Raw genomic sequence first — 17791 nt, 5'->3', positions numbered from 1 at the left:
CCAGGCATAAAACCTCATATCATCTGACATATTGTGTATTATTGTCTTATAATGACGCATCATGGATATCCCTCTTTGCACGATGTGAGAATTCATATTGACAGTATAAAGATCTCACATTGGACGCAAATTATTCTGTAGACTTGATGGAAGGAATCTTGACATTTTTACCAGAACATGTTAGCTGTCAATTCAGAGCAACTTGAACTTAAATTAATTCAGAACAATTCAGCTCATCATATATTCATGGGCTTCTCTTTTTGTTGTCATAGCACAACACTTCAGCTGTGTTTGTTGTGATTCATTTGGAGTTTTGTAATACATATCTGAAAGCCTTTTCTCAATTGGCAATTCATTGCTTATCCAACCATTCAACAGAGAAACATTTCATAAAGCAAATGAAAATATTTTTGAATCAAACCGATGTTTGTGGAAATTGCTTGCTGTTATAATATTCATTTTGCATCCCTGTGATTATTTTTTATGTTACCTTGAAACTCTCACATTTCTCATATAATCATAGCTCGCCTGTACAGTGTTTGACCATGGAAATGTATTTGTAGCAGTCAAGGTAATTCAATAAAATGTATTTAAACTCGGTTTAGCTGTGAATAAACGTCAAAAAGGTTCTCAGAAATAGCTTGAATAGGAATTGAAAGGTCAGGCCACTTTTTATGCTTTTCTACACCTGCTAGTATCTAAACATTGTGCATACAGCCATGATCTTAACAGCGACTTTAAACAAGAAAAACATACTATTTTGTACACTAGTGGTTAAAAGTTTGAGGTCACTTGTTTGAAATGCTTGTTTGATTGTTTATTAGATTTTATTTAGTTAGTTTTTGAATAGATAACTTTAAATTCATATCAAATGTCAATAAGAACCCAACATACTGTAGATGGGAACTCCCGGAGACTTGAAGAAGCTGTTTGATAAAATGTCAGAAATACTTTTTTATAACGGTTGCTGAAACGCATTCGCTTCAGGCGTGTCAGTAAATTTGCGCTAGCACGTTTCCGAAATGAAACCACCATTTGCAAACAGTTGGAAACATACATCATAATCTTGGATGGCTACTTTAGCTTCCACTTGGCATTGACATTTGCATAAAGCCGAGAAGAGCTCAACCTCGGCCGCTCTCAATGCATCTTGCACCCTGCTGTCGGTCCCATAATGCAACATGAGCGCGTCAAGCGCAGCTCTCATACAAATGAAACTGAAAACGCTCTCTTTGCTCCGAACTGTTTGGGGTTGATCAGACAGAACGCGCTTTTTACAGTTAGATGCGCCTCTTTTGAATTGTTTTCAGTTGGCAGGGAGCGTTTTGCACGCTGCTTATGCTCACCGGCCATAAGTGTTTTGCGCGAGTAAATTACATACAAAGTCAATGCAAAGACGCGTACAGACGTGAACTTGCGGCAGGCGGTGCGAATGATGCAAATCGGGCGGCGCGATTGCCACGAACGCGCGCCAATCTCGTCTTCCGCTTGAAAGGTTGAAAATTTGTCATGCGAAAATAACGAACTTTTCCCGCGAGTAATTAAGAGCCTGGAATGCGATTGTTCGGTGTTTGGTGTGAACGCAGCATGAGCAGAACAGCAATTGACGTCATGCGCCTTTTTTCCTATTGTCCAATCGAATGAAAGGAGAGGCGGATCTTCCGATGTGGTGAAGGAAATGTACAGTTGCTTGAAACGTCCGGAGACTGCAATTATGAAGGAGAAACTTGTGTTGGCTGACGAGGCTTAACCGAGCAAAGTCAGAGCAAGTTCCCTCTGCTTGTACCTTTTTTTTTAAGTTTCTGATAATGTGACAGTTAACAGCAACTAGAGCGCTCGCGCTATAATCCTTGACTGACTGGACAGCTGCTTCGGTGGTTACCTTCAACATTTAAGAAAACGCTGTACGCTGCTCTTTTCAAAGCGTCAGCCAAAAGAGCAGCCCGGCGCGCCTCGCGTTTTCGAACATGAAAAGCGCGTTCTATGACTTAGACTTTAGTGTACTTACATTGTACTGAATTCATTCTGACAATTTAAGAATGTTACAATGCATGATCTTTTGAACGTGTATTGCCAAAGCGATTGACATACATTTTATTTATGTATTCATTATCTGCATTCTGTTTACTATTTCAAAACCATTTTTAATTTTTGTTTTCCACGATATAAAAATGAGAAATACGGCTTATTAAAGTTTGCTTTGTTTGATACAGATGTGTGTATGTGTGATCAAGTGCAGTCTGGAGCGGCTGTGACACAAGTGACTACAGATCAATGCTTCTCCTGAGCCTGTCCACTCTTTCTGATATGTTATTGACACCATTCACATTCTGTCCAGCACACAAACTGGCAGTAAGATTTTCATGATGAAAGCACAAGGACATCCATTAACAGAAATGCGGCTGTAACCGTACCTCACAAACAGACAGAAAATCTACAATCAAATAATTGAAGATGTTATGAGTCCCAAGCTTCTTTTAACAGCCAGCAGTGGGTTTAAAACACGCTGATGATAATGAAATATATCGACCGGCAGCTGCTGTGGGTGCCAAATTTTGTAGCTACCTTAGCCATCTTCATGTTCACGTTAGGACATAATACATTACATTAACGCTAAATTAAATCTGATTTTAATCCTGAGAAATAGGGGTTAGGTCAGTTCGGTTAAAATACATTGGATCATTTTCCAAGCAACTGAATAAATCATCATACTCACCCAGTTCTGTCTGCTGGGCCATGTGAAGCATGTTTTAAGTTAACACAGAGGTTATTGTAGAGATGAGGCTGTGCAGGACCACCGGTTACAGCATCTCTCCTGAATGTGTCAGAGACAGTCAAGAATACAGACATTTTTTTCAAATGGGAGGGCGTGTGTGATGCTGCTTTCTTATATTACAAATGTTAGCATAGTCATGTATACTGTTAGTAAAGTCCATATTTAGTGATATATGACCATGTTTTACCTGCTCTCTAAACCTCTGATACTGCATTTAGCTGCTGCTTTGAAACTTGATGTCAATGTTCACTGTTATGATTGAAAAAACACAAAAAAACATAGTAAAAACACAAACAGATCTTTTGGATAGTAGAATACGTGTGTAGAAGTTTGAGCCAGACACTAAATCACCTCTACAACAACAACAACAAAGAACAGATCACTTACAGATAACATATCAATGATGCAACACACTAAAGTTCACAAAACTTAAAGAGGATCTCGGCTGAAAAAAAAAATTCTGCCAAGAATGACTCAAAATCAAGTAGTTTGACAAGCCTAGGACATCCATTCTTCTTCACAACGCAAGTTAAGATAGTTTTGTTGAGGTCCGGGAGCATTCTGACTCCCGCCCATAGACAGCAACACAACTGACTTTCAAAGCAAAGCAACATGTTAGATTTGTGTGAAAAACAGAAATGTAAATCTTTTGCCAATATTACTTCCCCATGCATCTTATTTTTTGTCATGGTCAACGGTTTGAGCTATGTGAATATTTGTCAATATATTTTTTAATATTCTGTGTGAATATTCAGACTTTCTCATTTTGTATTCCTTTAACAAAAGCAGACACAGTTTAAGTAGAGACGGACAGCGTCAGTCAGTAGAAATGATTCGCGTATCAGTATTTAGCATTGCTGTTTTCCTTTTTCTCACATCGGTTTTTACACAATATTGCATTGTTGCAAAGCAGATTTACATTAAAGCTTCCATAACACAATCTCATATTAATCTTGAGTACCTATAGAGTAGCACTGCATACTTTGTATCTTTGAAGTATTTAGTTTGATCACATTTATAAAAGATAGATACGGCTGTACGATTAAATCACGAGCAATACATCTTTTAGCGCTGGGATCGCTCCATCTATCAGTTTCAAACGATCTCCAAATCCAGCGTTATATCCACCATTTATATAACATTCTTCACTGAAATGCAGTGAACAAACAAAAACACCTCAACGTCTCTCACTATAGCAAAAGTAATGAGCTGCAGCTGCAGGCCCACAGCGCAGCCAATCTTGACACAGCGAAGCCAATCTTGATGGTAAGCGTGTCTTCCTATCGCTCGTCTGTTGATGCGTGGGCGGGCTATTTCTTTAGCCTTACCATGGGCATGCTTTTCCGGGAGAATTGCCCAATAAGGGAATAAAGAAATGGTTATGAAATGGATTTTCATGTTCGAAAAAAACTTTCTGAAACCTACACGAACGCTGGGGGAGTGTATCGAGCACAGAAATACTACATCATACGTCCAAATCATGACCATGTCAAGCATTAGAAGACAGCTTGTTTAACACTGTAAAGACTTCACTCTGTATACTGTGGTAGGCTATATGAGACCAGTTTTTTTACTGCACTTATGCTTTTTGTTGTCCTTATGTTGTTCCAATTGCTTCCATTGCCTCCCTCATCTGTAAGTCGCTTTGGATAAAGCGTCTGCTAAATGACTAAATGTAAATGTAAATGTAAAGAAGTCAGAATGCATGAAACACCATTGCATGGCCCCTTTAAATAAGTATTAATACAGAAAGTAGTTAGTGAATTAAGTGAAATGTATGAATATATACAGTATTTATAGGCTACACAAAACACATGGCATTGCATATTTTTCTATAAGACAAAACAACAACAGATCACTTACAGATAACATATCAAGGATGCAACACACTAAAGTTCACTAAAGTACATGAAATATCGAAATGTATCATCACCTTTAAAATTTGCATTTTCTTTCTGTTTCTCTTCAATTTTCCAGATTTTTATATTTGAGAATAACGTTTACTACCGAGCCACCGTGGGAAACAGATCCATTCGCCTGGTTTCTACTGGAAAGGAAGGTGTGATATTTAATGGCCTCAGCGACTGGCTGTACGAAGGTAAGAATTTAGCCAGTCAATATACCGATACAGAAATTTTGTTAAAAGAGTGCATGATACAGTATGTATTAGATAAGGCTTGATGACGGTAGAGTTTGAGATGCTGATATCTGCTGTTTTCAGTGTATTGTCAAAGAATCAAAGAAAGGCAGAGGATTCAATATTCCCCCGGCTCCCAGAATCCACCACTATCTTTGACCGGACCGCATGCTTGTGGATTTTTCCGCAATGCGAGTCTCCCATTTAAACTTTAATCCGGGTTCATATTGCAGAGGCTGACCCTTGGCTTTATGAGGCTCTGTAGATCTTGAAATCGACACTTATTATTTATTGATAAAGATGAATGTATTAAAGAGAGCAGAGACTCATTGTGGCCGGTTTCTGTTTATCGGGATCCCAGTGTCTCTCTGCTTCTGTTTATATATGATTTATCTCACCGCAGTGTCAATCACATACATATGTTTGCATTCCGTATTCTTTCAAATTGATTTTCCTGGACGTCTCAGAGTAGCTGGATATTGATCAGACTGCAAAATGGTAATTATAAAACGAATTGCTCTGACTGTTAGATCTGAGCCGTCAAAAACAGCCGATATACGTAAAATTGCGAGCGCACATCAGTTGAATTCTAAATGAACCTGTGAGGTTTCTTGACAACCATAAACAACATACGGTTTTGTTAATGAACTGTATTACTTAGCTGAACTTCACGCAATCTCTAACCGAGCCCTTATCTGTATAACAAAATCCATCACTTGCTATGGCATCTTTTAGACGAACCTCTATTGTTTTAATCTGTCGGGCTGCTCGGTTTATAATAAACATTTACATTTGCCCTGCCGATGTCTCTCTCAACTGTCCTTGACTTGTGTGTTTTTGTGCCGTTATTTATGTGACTGACTCACGACATGTTGCATGCCGGTTCACCGGCAGATCTAATGATGAATTATTAATGGTCCATCAAGCTTCGCTGTGGTCTGAGGCTGTTGAATGCAAATCTTGGGTGTGCTGTATGTGTTGAACAGAACAGGTGGCCGTGCATTCATTGTGGGTTGAGTTTAGGCCTGCCGGAACCTTCTAGATCCGGAGTTATCGCCACGCGGTCCCTAAAGTGCTTAGCGAAAGGTTAATGTATGTTAATTCAGATAACCAATGGCAACGAAAAAGGCCAAAACAACAGTTTCCATCAGTGCAAGGTGCCATTTTAATTCGTCCAGCTGTAGAGTTGCATAAGGGCAGAAAGGTGCACAATGTTCGTTTACTTTTGTGAAAGTGGCTGGAAGTTATCTTGAGCAAAGTATTTTAATCAGTTCTGCTCTTAATAATTTGGAGATGAAGACTGCAGATTGTTGCATTGTTGTGGAGTAGTTCATCACTGGCCTGCAGGATATTAATTACCTCAATCAGTCTGCTAATCAATGCTGGGTTTTAATTACTCTTGGATAATAAGCGAAACTGAAGGCATTCTTGCTGTGGCAGACAATCAGACTTTACCGAAGATCATGGATTGAACTTACTAGATCACTGGATACGATCTTACAGCATCTGAGCAAAAGACAGTTTAGATCACAGCGGGCAAAATATCCAACAATCTATAGCCTTACAGTACAACAAACTGTGGAACTGAAGCGAGAGCACAAGGGATTGAGTCTGGAAATGTTTGACTTGTTACTATAGACACAGTTGAAGCATAGATGACTGCTGAATTAAACATGAATGTCAACGATAGTAAACTGAGCAGCTGCAGATTTTCCGTATAAAAACACACGAATGTTTACTTTTCTAACCCAGTTTCAATGCATGACAAGAACACGTTTTTACACCGTGTCTAGTCTACACCGGACGCGACCGCGCCGCATCCAGTGTGGACAAAATGTTAAATTATAATGGGTTCTAATGTGTTTCTAATGTCTTTTGCCATGTCGCGTCGGTTGCGTTGACAATGACAATGAGGGAAGTTTCTCCAGTAGGAGAACTGTAGGTTGTCTTTTGTATAAATAATGTTTATATAATAAAATACTTGTGACTTAGAGCTCACAGACAAAATGCAATAAACACATGTGAGACATTTATGGGGTGTAATGCCGGGCCACCTTCAAGACAGATTTTAGCTAAAGCATTTCATAACAATATTCCAGTTGCTATGCAATGCGATCGGACCTGGGGCGGAGTCACATGATATTTTTGATGTCCAGATTTATTCAGTAAATGTGTTCCCATCGTAGTTTTTGCAGATTTTTTCTAAAAACTAAAATCTCTCATGCACTATGTGTTTTAATTTATGCATTTGACAGACACTTGTATGCAAAGCAAAGCAACAGTTCATTCCGGCTCTATTTGAATCAATATGTGTGCTGCCTGTGAATCAAACCCTTGAACTTTTCTCTACTAACTATAGGAACACATTTTAAACGGCTTATAGTCAAAAGTGTGTGTGTGTGTGTGTGTGTGTGTGCGTGCGTGCGTGCGTGCGTGCGTGCGTGCGTGCGTGCGTGCGTGTGCGTGCGTGTGTGTCCTTGTTTTTATTTCCCGGTGGGGACCTAAACCTGAATGCACACCAACTCATGGGGACTCGTGTCACCGTGGGGACCAAAATTGAGGTCCCCAAAATTGAGGTCCCCATGGGAAAAAAAGCTTAGAAATCGTACAGAACAATATTTTTTTAAAATCTAAAAATGCAAAAAGTTTTCTATGATCTTTAGGTTTAGGGGATAAAATATACAGTTTGTACAGTATAAAAATCATTACGCCTATGGACTGTCCCCACAGTGATAATAAACCAGACGTGTATATATGTGAAGGATTTTCAGAGGCTGTGATATGCTGACAGTGTGTTTCTGTTAACTAGTTTCATTTGTCACGCTCTGCCATCCCCAGATCATTGATCTGATTCAAGTGTGTGTTTCTTTGCAGTCATATCATGATGTGTCATTACATTAAACTGAAATGTTTAAGGCTCTTTACTGCCCCCTGCTGCTGTTTAGGTTTTAAATGGAGTTACTAGAGTCCGGGTTAAGCAACTACAGCTAGTATAACATCTGAGATGTAGAGACAGAAGATTGTCATATTTGTTTCCATTAGTTTTAATATGTATTATTAAAATAAAATAAATTATGTTGTTTTTCATTTATTTGTAGGCTACTGTTTGTACCGATGCTCCTTGCTTACAAAAAATGCATTTACTTACTTGCACTAAAAATATTAAAGTAATATAGTCAAAAGGCGGTGAAAATCATAGATACATTTTGTTTTGTGGTGATTAAACCTGCACACAGATTTGTGTCCCAATAAAAGCAGTAAGTCATATACATCTGGCATGGCATGAGTAAATGAAGAGAAATGTTTCATTTTTTGGTAAACTATGCCATTAAAAGGATACTTCACCCCAAAATGAATATTTTGCCATCATTTACTCACCTTCAGTTTGTTCCAAACCTGTATAAATGTCTTTGTTCTGATAAACACAGAGAAAGATATTTGGAAGAATGTCAGTAACCAAACAGATCTCATCCCCCATTTATTGCAATAGTAGGGAAAATAAATACTATGGGAGTCAATGGGGGATGACATCTGCTCGGTTACATTTCTCCAAATATCGTCCTTTTTGTTCAACAGAACAAATACATTTTTACAGGTTTGGAACAATCTGAAGGTGAGTAAATGATGACAAAATTTTCATTTTTGGGTGAGCTGTCCCTTTAAGACAGTGACATATTTAGTTCTTGATGTGCATTTTATGGTGTGGTTTACAATGACAGAAGGCTTTAGTTGAGTGATTTTAATAGCTTGTAATGTCTCTCTCTCTCTCTCTCTCTCTCTCTCTCTCTCTCTCTCTCTCTCTCTCTCATTGAATCTTCACAATGAACTGCAGCTAATTAACTTGCTAATGGTTTGTTAGAAGTCTGTTATTACCCTGATGAGTCTAATGAGGATGATGAAGAACAGTAAAGTTGTGTTTGTTAGGCTTCTCTTACGTTGAAATGAGAATCTTAGATGTGTGTTTTGAAGGGTATGGAAGGGTGTGCTGATGTGAGCTCAAATTTAATTGATATGTGCAGGAGAATCAAGGGCTTGTGCAGCTGTCAATCAAACTGATTTGTGTGACGGATGTGTGTCTGAGTGTTTAGTGATAGGATAATGTTTGTCTTCTTGTCCTTTGGGCTTGTTTAGAGAATAACCTTTATACAGATATTTTTGCGATATTAATGTCATCAAACAGAATTGTTATAATAACAGCTAGGGCTGTCACGATTATGACATTTGACTGACGATTAATTGTCTAATAAATCATTGCGATTATGACGATTAAATGTCTGTTTTAGGGCTTTGACATTTAACTCTCATACATTTTTGATTCAGCGATTGAAACGACCATATTGTTCTGAATACAAGACTATGTTTTTTTCTTGGAAATACATCGGAAAAAATTGGGTCATCATATATTTAAGGTTTAGGCTTTTACCTGTCAATAATACAACCGCCAAATACTTGTAAATTGATCAGGAGTGAATTGAAGCCACCATTAAAATACTATCAGTCAAGCTTCTAGTCTGTTTTTTTCTCACTTGCAAGACTACAATAAAATTTTACTTCTATGTTAATGAAATTTTGGTAGACTGGTTTTCACACTGAGATTTGCTTAAATAATATTAAATTGTACTGCAGGTAATTTGTATATGTTTTAGTTTTTTTAAGTGATTGTGTTGTGGTGGTACATTTTACAAGTATTACCATGCTTTAGTAACAATATATACATTAAAATATGCAATTGCAGATGCACTACAGCGCCCCCTAGTGTCTTCTATAGAGATGTGCAATAATTGCGATGATCTGAAACCATCGCGATGATGTCAAACAATCGCGATGAGACGATTATTTAATAATCGTGACAGCCCTAATAACAGCATGTGATGGTAAAACAACACAAGCAGTGTTTATTTAAACTTCAGACTAAAGGCCTGTTCACACCAAGAGTGATAACAACAGTGTGAAGATGTTTCTCAGGATGTTTGTTCTAAAAGTTTGTGGAGTTAAGTGGTACAACTCTTATTGGTGTGTAAAAGCCTTAAACAAACGTGAAGGTGATGGTACCTGACCCAAAACATATTATGTTTATCACAGTGCATTCTGGGATTGCCTTTCAGCAAGAATACATATAATTTGCACTGTGTTGAGTTGAGTTGACCTTTGATCTGCCTTTAACACCATAACACTCTCTTAGCCAATCAGCAATAGGAGGCGTATACACTCATGATGGGCGAAGACAGAGAGCAAGCATTCGTTATTTTGAGGGAGGAGCAATGAAGGCACGAGTGTGTTTTTATTGTGTAGCGATATGTCTGTTTGGGTGTTATTTTTAAATATCACTTATTGAACCTTTAAAGAAGAACCTGAAATACTGCCTTAGTAAAGAGCTCACTAGGTTTTAAAATCAAGCAAGATCATTTTTGTTTGTTTTGATTGAGAGTCAACAGAGTCTTAACAGTAAAGTTTCATGGCATAGACTTGCTCCCATGGCATAGTCCCTAGCTGTGTATCCCCTGATAAAAGGACAAGTGTGAGAGAACGGAGTGTGTGCGTGTGTGTGTGTGCTTCACTTTCCTGCAGCTCTCGGAACACACACTTCTGTCTCATCTGTCATCCAACTCAGCCATTAAACCTCCCAGTGTGAGCAATCAACAGCCCAACAAGATTTCTGCCTCACTACTGTCTGTGTGCATGTGTCTATGTGTGTGCGTGGGCATTACAGTGTAAAGGGCATGCGGACAGAGGCAGAGACAACAGGGATAAAAGAGAGAAACGTGTTTGCAGGGTTTCTGACATTTTACATCTAATGAGTGAAGTTTTTTGCTGTTTTGTACAGAGCTGTGTGCTGCAGGCTTGCTTTGGTTCATCTGTGGGTCAGTGTCTCTCTAATGATCAGATTCACCTTAAAGCTCCCATGATAGTCACCACAACTTCCTCCAAAACATTTACATCATATTCTACAGACAATAAAAGATATTACTGAAACTCATCTGGTTCTAATAGTGCTTATGATGTTGACCTTATATGGTCTTTGGCTTGTAACAATAAAATATATTTCACATATATTCACGTACTTAATGTATATGTACAATATCCCACTTAATGCATGGCTACAGTCCCACTTAAGTAAAATTTTAGACTCTAAATATTGATTTGAAATATTTAAGTAGCTCATTTGCGAGATCTGTTTGGTTATAAACATTCTTCCAAATATCTTTCTCTGGGTTTATCAGAACAAAGACATTTATACAGATTTGGAACAACTCGAATGTGAGTAAATGATGACAGAATTTTCATTTTTGGGTGAAGAATCCCTTTAATGATTTTGCTTACTTTTTGTATCTTCAATATATTTTGTTATGTAGTAACTTAATAAAAAGATAGGTAAAATAGCATGATGCAATGCGATTCATGATACTGATCTCACAATGCGATTTATTCACAAATTATCTTTTACAAAATGAGTTGAGACAAATTAGAAATGAACAACTGCCCTTTTATTATTTCTCAAATGCTGCACATTTCTTTGTAAAATAAAAATATATTTTATGTCAAATAACAAAACTAAACTGCGATTTTAAAGCAAATTCTGAATCAAATAAAAAATGAATAATACAAAAGTCTCAAAAATAATACAAAAATAAACAAACTTTTTTTTACATTTAAGAAATATCAGCATATCCACGTTCAAAACATGTATTGCGATTCAAATAATATCTCAACCGGCTTGAATATTACACATATTATAAATGATTTTCAGTCGGCTCACAGTGAATCGTTACATCCCTATAAAATAGTTTTTGAGTCATAAAAAGATTGACATCGTATATGCCAAAAGCCTTCAATCTGCCCATGAACTCTGTGAACACATTCACTCCAGGAGCATGTGATGAAGTGAGCAGAAGTGTGCTGCACACATGAGCACAGAAGGAGGGGTCAGAGCCTATTTCTTCAGCCTTTGGTGGAGTCCAGAAATTGCTTTTTCTTCTCTGAGATTGTGGAAGGGGCACTTGATGGAGAGGACCGACACTCTCTCACCGGCCCTGCTGAGATTACAGCCCGCCCCGTGATTTATGGGCCAGAACCTTCCTGTGTGCGAGGGAAGCAAAGATACATAGAAACAGGTGGTTACGGTGAAATGCTTCTAATCGTGCCGAGTGCATCCACAGTATCTGAAAGGAGACGGGCAATTTGTGTGTGTGTTGAGGTATGCTCGGAACTGGACCTTGGAGACGTTGTGTCATGGATGATTTCTTTTTACTATTCGTGTAATTATTCAAGTGATTGAACCGCTGAAATATGACTGAGCGAGACTCCTGAATCTTTCTTTCACAGCCGAGATATTTAAGTCCCATATCGCCCACTGGTGGTCTTCGGATGGAGCAAGAATCGCATACGCAACCATCAACAACACGCTGGTGCCCAAGATGGAGATTGCGATGTTCACCGGCTCTGTGTACCCCACGGCTAGACAATACCACTATCCTAAAGTAAGCACTGTGCACTAGATAGTCTTATAGCACTGCATATTTTTATTTGTTATGCATAAACAAAACACTTTTTTACAGGCAGGAGAGGAAAACCCTGTCATCTCACTATATGTCGTGAACCTCAATGGTCCTTTACACACTATTGAGATGAGACGGCCCGAAGACCAGAGGATAGGGTGAGATATTTGTCAGTCATAGTTTGTCAACACACTTCACGTCTGCACTTTCTACAAAAATGTAGCTGAAATAGTGAACTTTTGAATGTGATATTCTGTGCATTTGTAGAGATTAGACACATGTGCTGGGGTTTTGTGAAAGTGAAAGTGACCTATTAGTCAGATATGGTGACCCATACCCGAAATGTGACCTCTGCATTTAACCCGTCCAGAGAGTAGTGAACACACGCACAGCAAGTAGTGAACACACGTACACCCGGAGCAGTGGGCAGCTACCCGCCGGCCCTGGGAGTCGAATTGGCAACCTTCTGGTCACGAGTCCGACTCTCTAACCATTAGGCCACGACTGCCCCAAAGGGGATATTTTTACTATTGACTTGCTTTGGTTCTGTGTCCATATACAGTAGAAGTCAGTGGGTATCAATTGGTTACCGACATTTTTCAAAATATCTTCTTTTGTGTTTTGCAGGAGAAAGAAAGTCATAGTGGTTTAAAATAACAAGAGGGTGAATAAAGGATGACAACGTATACATTTCCGGGTGAAATATCCCTTTAATCGCATGTTTTAAACAGAGGTGGTGATATACTGTAGAGGCAAAGGTTGCATATTGCAGGCACCGGATGTTTCGGAAAGCGTGATAAACAGTTTGTCATACATTTATTTGTTCATTGATCGAATCACTCCCTCACCCGTACACTGAAAAGCTCAGAGTGTTCTGCTCATTATCAACGAAATGTTGTTATTGATTTCTGCCACCAGCCTTATGGTGTACAAATTTAGGTATAAAGTGCAATTAACCTGGTTTACTGCATAGATGCGCAGTCTGGTGGGCGCTCGTCAGCCGTGCAAACACTTGAATCAATATGCTTTACCCTCATTCCTGTTTCTTATATAGCTGATGGATGTGGATATCTCCCACCGAGTGGCCGTTTTGTAGTGTGAGAACAGTTCAGTGTGGAGAATAGAGCTTGAAAACATTCACTAATGCTTCTTGGCCTGAGCCATGTCCCTAGACTCTGAGTGACAGTAAATTACTATTGATTGTGAAGTCGGAGAGCTAGGGTCACTGCCCTGCTAAATACTAACCCTGTTCTAGGGCTATTATTAGTCAGTCTCTCTCTCTCTTCTGTCTCCTCTTGGGAGGCTAGTTGTTCACTCTGCAATGCACAGTGTGCCATGCATCTTTTATCTCTTGAGAGCAGAGCAGCCCTGTGGCTGGACACTAATTTACGAGGAGATGCTTATCAGCTTAAATTAGGAGGAAGAATGAAAGTCGAGACAAGATAATTGTTTTTGACAATCCATGCCTTACCACAATGAACTCTCCCAAGAGGGGTTGGATACCGTGCCCCATGAGAGCCTTTTTGTCTGTGTTGGATGACTGAGGTTATCTTGTGAGCTTTCGGTCCGAGCAAACCCAGGAGAATCGGTTCAAAAACATCCGTCGGCTATTCACAGTGGTTGACGTTGCAGCTATATCAGCAGCTATTGCAGCTATATCAGCTAGGATATGAATAGCATTTTGCTGATAAAAAAGATGACCTGATTGATANGGACCCAGAGCTTTACACAAAGTTGGGAAGCCCCTGTCACCGGCCGTCACGGGCGGAGGCCTAGTTCTCTAAATGGCGAGATGCCGCCCGGCACCGTACGGGCCACTGGGTAAGCATTATTCCCTCCCCGGAGGAAAAACGCTGCAGAGGCCACTACCTACCGTAGGGAGGAATTAGTGGAGACACCACATGGTCTCACCATCAAGGGAGAACTCATGGGAAGGATGTGCGGACTGCAGGAGTTAACCGCAAGGTGGGAGTCCACCTGGGGAGGTCATGGGTTGCCAAGGTGGGAACCATTCATGAGAATACATCAGACGGAACAGCCCACGGAGGGGGGGTTACCACATCTGGAGCACTAGGTCCGGTTAGAGCCATCTGGGAGATAACTCTGCAGATGTCTGCCAGAGAGGCGCCCTGAGCCAGTGCCCATGAGGGGTGTGCCTCACTCCCAACGGGCAGGGGCGAAATGAGATCGGTATGCCCTAACGAGGGCATCCACGATCCATTGCGCCAGCCTCTGTTTGGAGACAGCCCTCCCTTCTGCTGACCTCCAAAACAGACAAAGAGCTGCTCAGAGCTTCTGGGCTCTGCGTGCGGTCCAAGTAGAGGCGCCGTGCGCGTACTGGACACAACACGGATAGGTTGGGTCTTCCTCCCCGGTGGGGAGCGCCTGCAGGTTCACCACCTGGTCTCTCGGGAGAGTGGTGGGAACTTTGGGCACGTAGCCAGGGCGGGGTCTCAAGATAACGTGAGAATCCCGGCCCCGAGTTCTAGGCAATCTGTGGACACGGAGGGTGCTTGCAGATCCCCTACCCTCTTGGAGGTGAGCGCCATGCAGAAAGCCGTCTTTATCAAGACTGAGAAAGAGCGGCAACCCAAAGAGGCTCGAAGGGGGCGGGGCCTCTTGAGGCCCGCCACCTAGGTCGCAAGAGGGTACGGGGCGAGGATAAGGTGGTCACCCTCTCGCGCCCCTTAGGAACCTAATGACCAGGTCGTGCTGTCCCAGAGGCTACCCAGCACTTGGGTCATGATGAGCGGCCGTAGCAGCTACATACATTCCCAGTGTGGAGGGGGAGAGGTTACACCCCAGTCTCTCTTAAGGAAGGGACAGCTCGTACCCGACCGAGCAACTCCGCGGGTCTTCTCGCCGAGAAGAGCCCCAGGACGAGAAGAGGCGCCACCTATGGGCGTATAGCCGCCCAGTGGCCGAAGCCCTAGCCTGAGTGACGTCCCAACCAGACCGGGGGTGGGTCACTCAGGATCTCCTCGTCCCGTCCAGACATGGAGACCAGGTTTTGCCTGGGATGCCGTAACGTGCCCCTTCCCCTGGGGAAGCAGTCCGCCAGGGGGAGCGGCCAGGGGGGAGTTGTTGTAAGAGCCTTAGCTCTGAGAACCAAGTCCTGGTTAGGCCAAAAGGGGCGTAACTAGTCACACTTGATGCTCCTCTTCCCTGGCCTTGCACAGGACCTGTGCACTGAGGCTCACTGGGGGGAAGCGTACTTCCACTTGTCCCGCGGCCAGCTGTGCGCAAGGGCATCCGTGCCAAGGGTTGCCTCGGACAAGGAGTACCAAAGCGGACAATGGGTGGAGTCCGGGGAGGCAACATGACCATCTGTGCCTGGCCGAACCTCTCCCAAATGAGCCGGCTGCGCGGGGATGGAGTCGCCACTCTGAGAGAGCGCATCGGCTGTCTGGTTCAGGACGCCTGGGATGTGTGTGGCTCGCAGGAAACTGATCACCTGCTGACTCCAGAGGAGGAGGCGCCGGGCGAGTCATGTTAGTTGCCGTGAGTGAATCCAATGATATACGCCACAGCAGCTGTGCTGTCTGACCGGACCAGCACGTGCTTGCCCTGCACAAGAGGTAGTAGCCTCCTCAATGCAAGTAGCACAACCAACAACTCTAGGCAGTTGAAACGCCAATGCAGGCGGGGGCCTGTCCACCACCCCGACACTGCTTGCCCGTTGCACACGGCACCCCAACCCTGCAGGGAGGCATCCCAAAGGGGACCCCTGTCCGCAAGAAGGTCATGGAGACCAGGGGGTTAGGGTGTGTCGGCAGAAAAGCGTGATGACCATACGCCTGCTGCCGGTGTGCCGCTCTCCAAGGAACTTGACTCTGTAGCCAGTGTTGGAGCGGTCGTATGTGCATCGACCCGAGGAGGACCACCCCCGCCGAGGATGCCATGTATCCCAGGAGCCTCTGAAATTGTTTCAGGGGGACCGCTGACTGTCTGAGAGCTTCAGGCAGTTCAACACTGATCGGGCACGCTAGTCAGTCGCACTGCCTCTGGGAGGCCGTGAGGATGCGGGCTTCCTCGTTGCGGGTCTCGCGCCCCCCGCGGGGGGTGAGCGGGGCCGCTCATGAGGACAGAGTCGAGTTCCATACCGAGAAAGAGGACGCTCTGCACCGGGGAGAGCTTGCTCTTCTCAGTTGACCTGTAGCCCCCAGGGCTCTAGACTAACTTTTTGCACTGGTTGCACTGGTGCGCCTAACTTTTTTTCTTAGGTGCACCAGCACAAAAGTTAGGTGCACCCAAATTTTTGACCGCATCGCATTTAACACCGCAGTTTTACAAGTTCACTTTTTTTTAAATCGCTGTCCATATAGGCAATATTGACTTGTAAATGATTAACTAACAATCTGGTCAACATAAAGTTCTTTATTTGAAGCACAATTCTACAAGAAAGCAGGGCTCTAGACTAACACAGCAAAGACGTAATTCGCGGGTTACGGGTAAGAGGCGAAGGACCGAAAGAGCAGACGAGTGAAGCGCTCAATCTTGCAACTTAAATAAATATGCAGAATACAAGAATTTCCCCTGCTAAGGTACAAAACAGCAAAGATAACGAAATGTGTTGCAAGTATTGTATGCATGTGAAGCTAATGCAGGAAACAGTGTTTAAACTTTATGCACTAACTATTGTATAAAGATCTCTAACAATACTGCAAAGCATACAAAAGTTATACATCACGCTAAATACTATTTATTTGTAAGTCGCTATTGATAGAAGCCAAACGTGTATCAATGCAGCTTTCATGAAGAATAATCACTAAAAGCCTTCAGGTCTCGCGGGTTGTTTGAGATATGCGCGCGCCCAGAGAGTCAGAGCACAAAATACTAAACGGAGTTCTCTTTCACGCCTTCTTACTCTGAAACGGACATATTAACACAAAATAACCTAAAAATTCCCATATTAACAAGAAACCTTGTAAAGGTATTCAGTTTGTTTCGTGACCAAACAGTTGGAAACAAAACACATGTTCCAGTATATTGCGCGAGCTCTTAAAGGGGCAGCAGCATAATAAAGATCTCTGTTTATAATGTTCATCAAACAACAACGGACGGGCCCAAAAACACTCACTGATATTAAAGGAATTGTGTTCTCTTATAGGAGTCGTTCACAACAAATAAAGGAAGAAAGTAGCTTTAAGAAAGATGTGCTTTAAATATGGTAAAGTGTTGAAAGAGAGTTTACATATACAATAAAAATAATTCAATCATAACAATGATTTGTATTAATTTCTAATTGATTTATTAATGTATTAAAACATTTTAATGAAGTTTTAGTGATTCTTTTTTCTTACCTCACCCCACGACTCTGGTGCTATCAAATTAAGGGCTGGTGCCACCAACTGAATAACTTGGTAGCACCAGTGCCACCTA

At 41.7% G+C, this 17791-nt stretch overlaps 1 protein-coding gene across 1 annotated transcript in view; it reads left to right on the top strand.

Moving 5' to 3' along the window:
- The window catches only part of dpp6a (dipeptidyl-peptidase 6a), a 66470-nt gene that overhangs the window by 18468 nt on the left and 30211 nt on the right, over positions 1-17791 (top strand). The window contains exons 7-9 of the mRNA XM_057323424.1: positions 4754-4874; positions 12237-12391; positions 12470-12567. Coding sequence (XP_057179407.1) covers positions 4754-4874; positions 12237-12391; positions 12470-12567 — 374 coding nt within the window. The remainder of the gene's footprint in view (positions 1-4753; positions 4875-12236; positions 12392-12469; positions 12568-17791) is intronic.

Source organism: Triplophysa rosa, linkage group LG23 (genome assembly GCF_024868665.1).
Source record: "Triplophysa rosa linkage group LG23, Trosa_1v2, whole genome shotgun sequence".
Classification (NCBI taxonomy): domain Eukaryota; kingdom Metazoa; phylum Chordata; class Actinopteri; order Cypriniformes; family Nemacheilidae; genus Triplophysa; species Triplophysa rosa.
The sequence above is the reverse complement of the archived record's forward strand: the minus strand, read 5'-3'. Positions and strand labels throughout refer to the sequence as shown.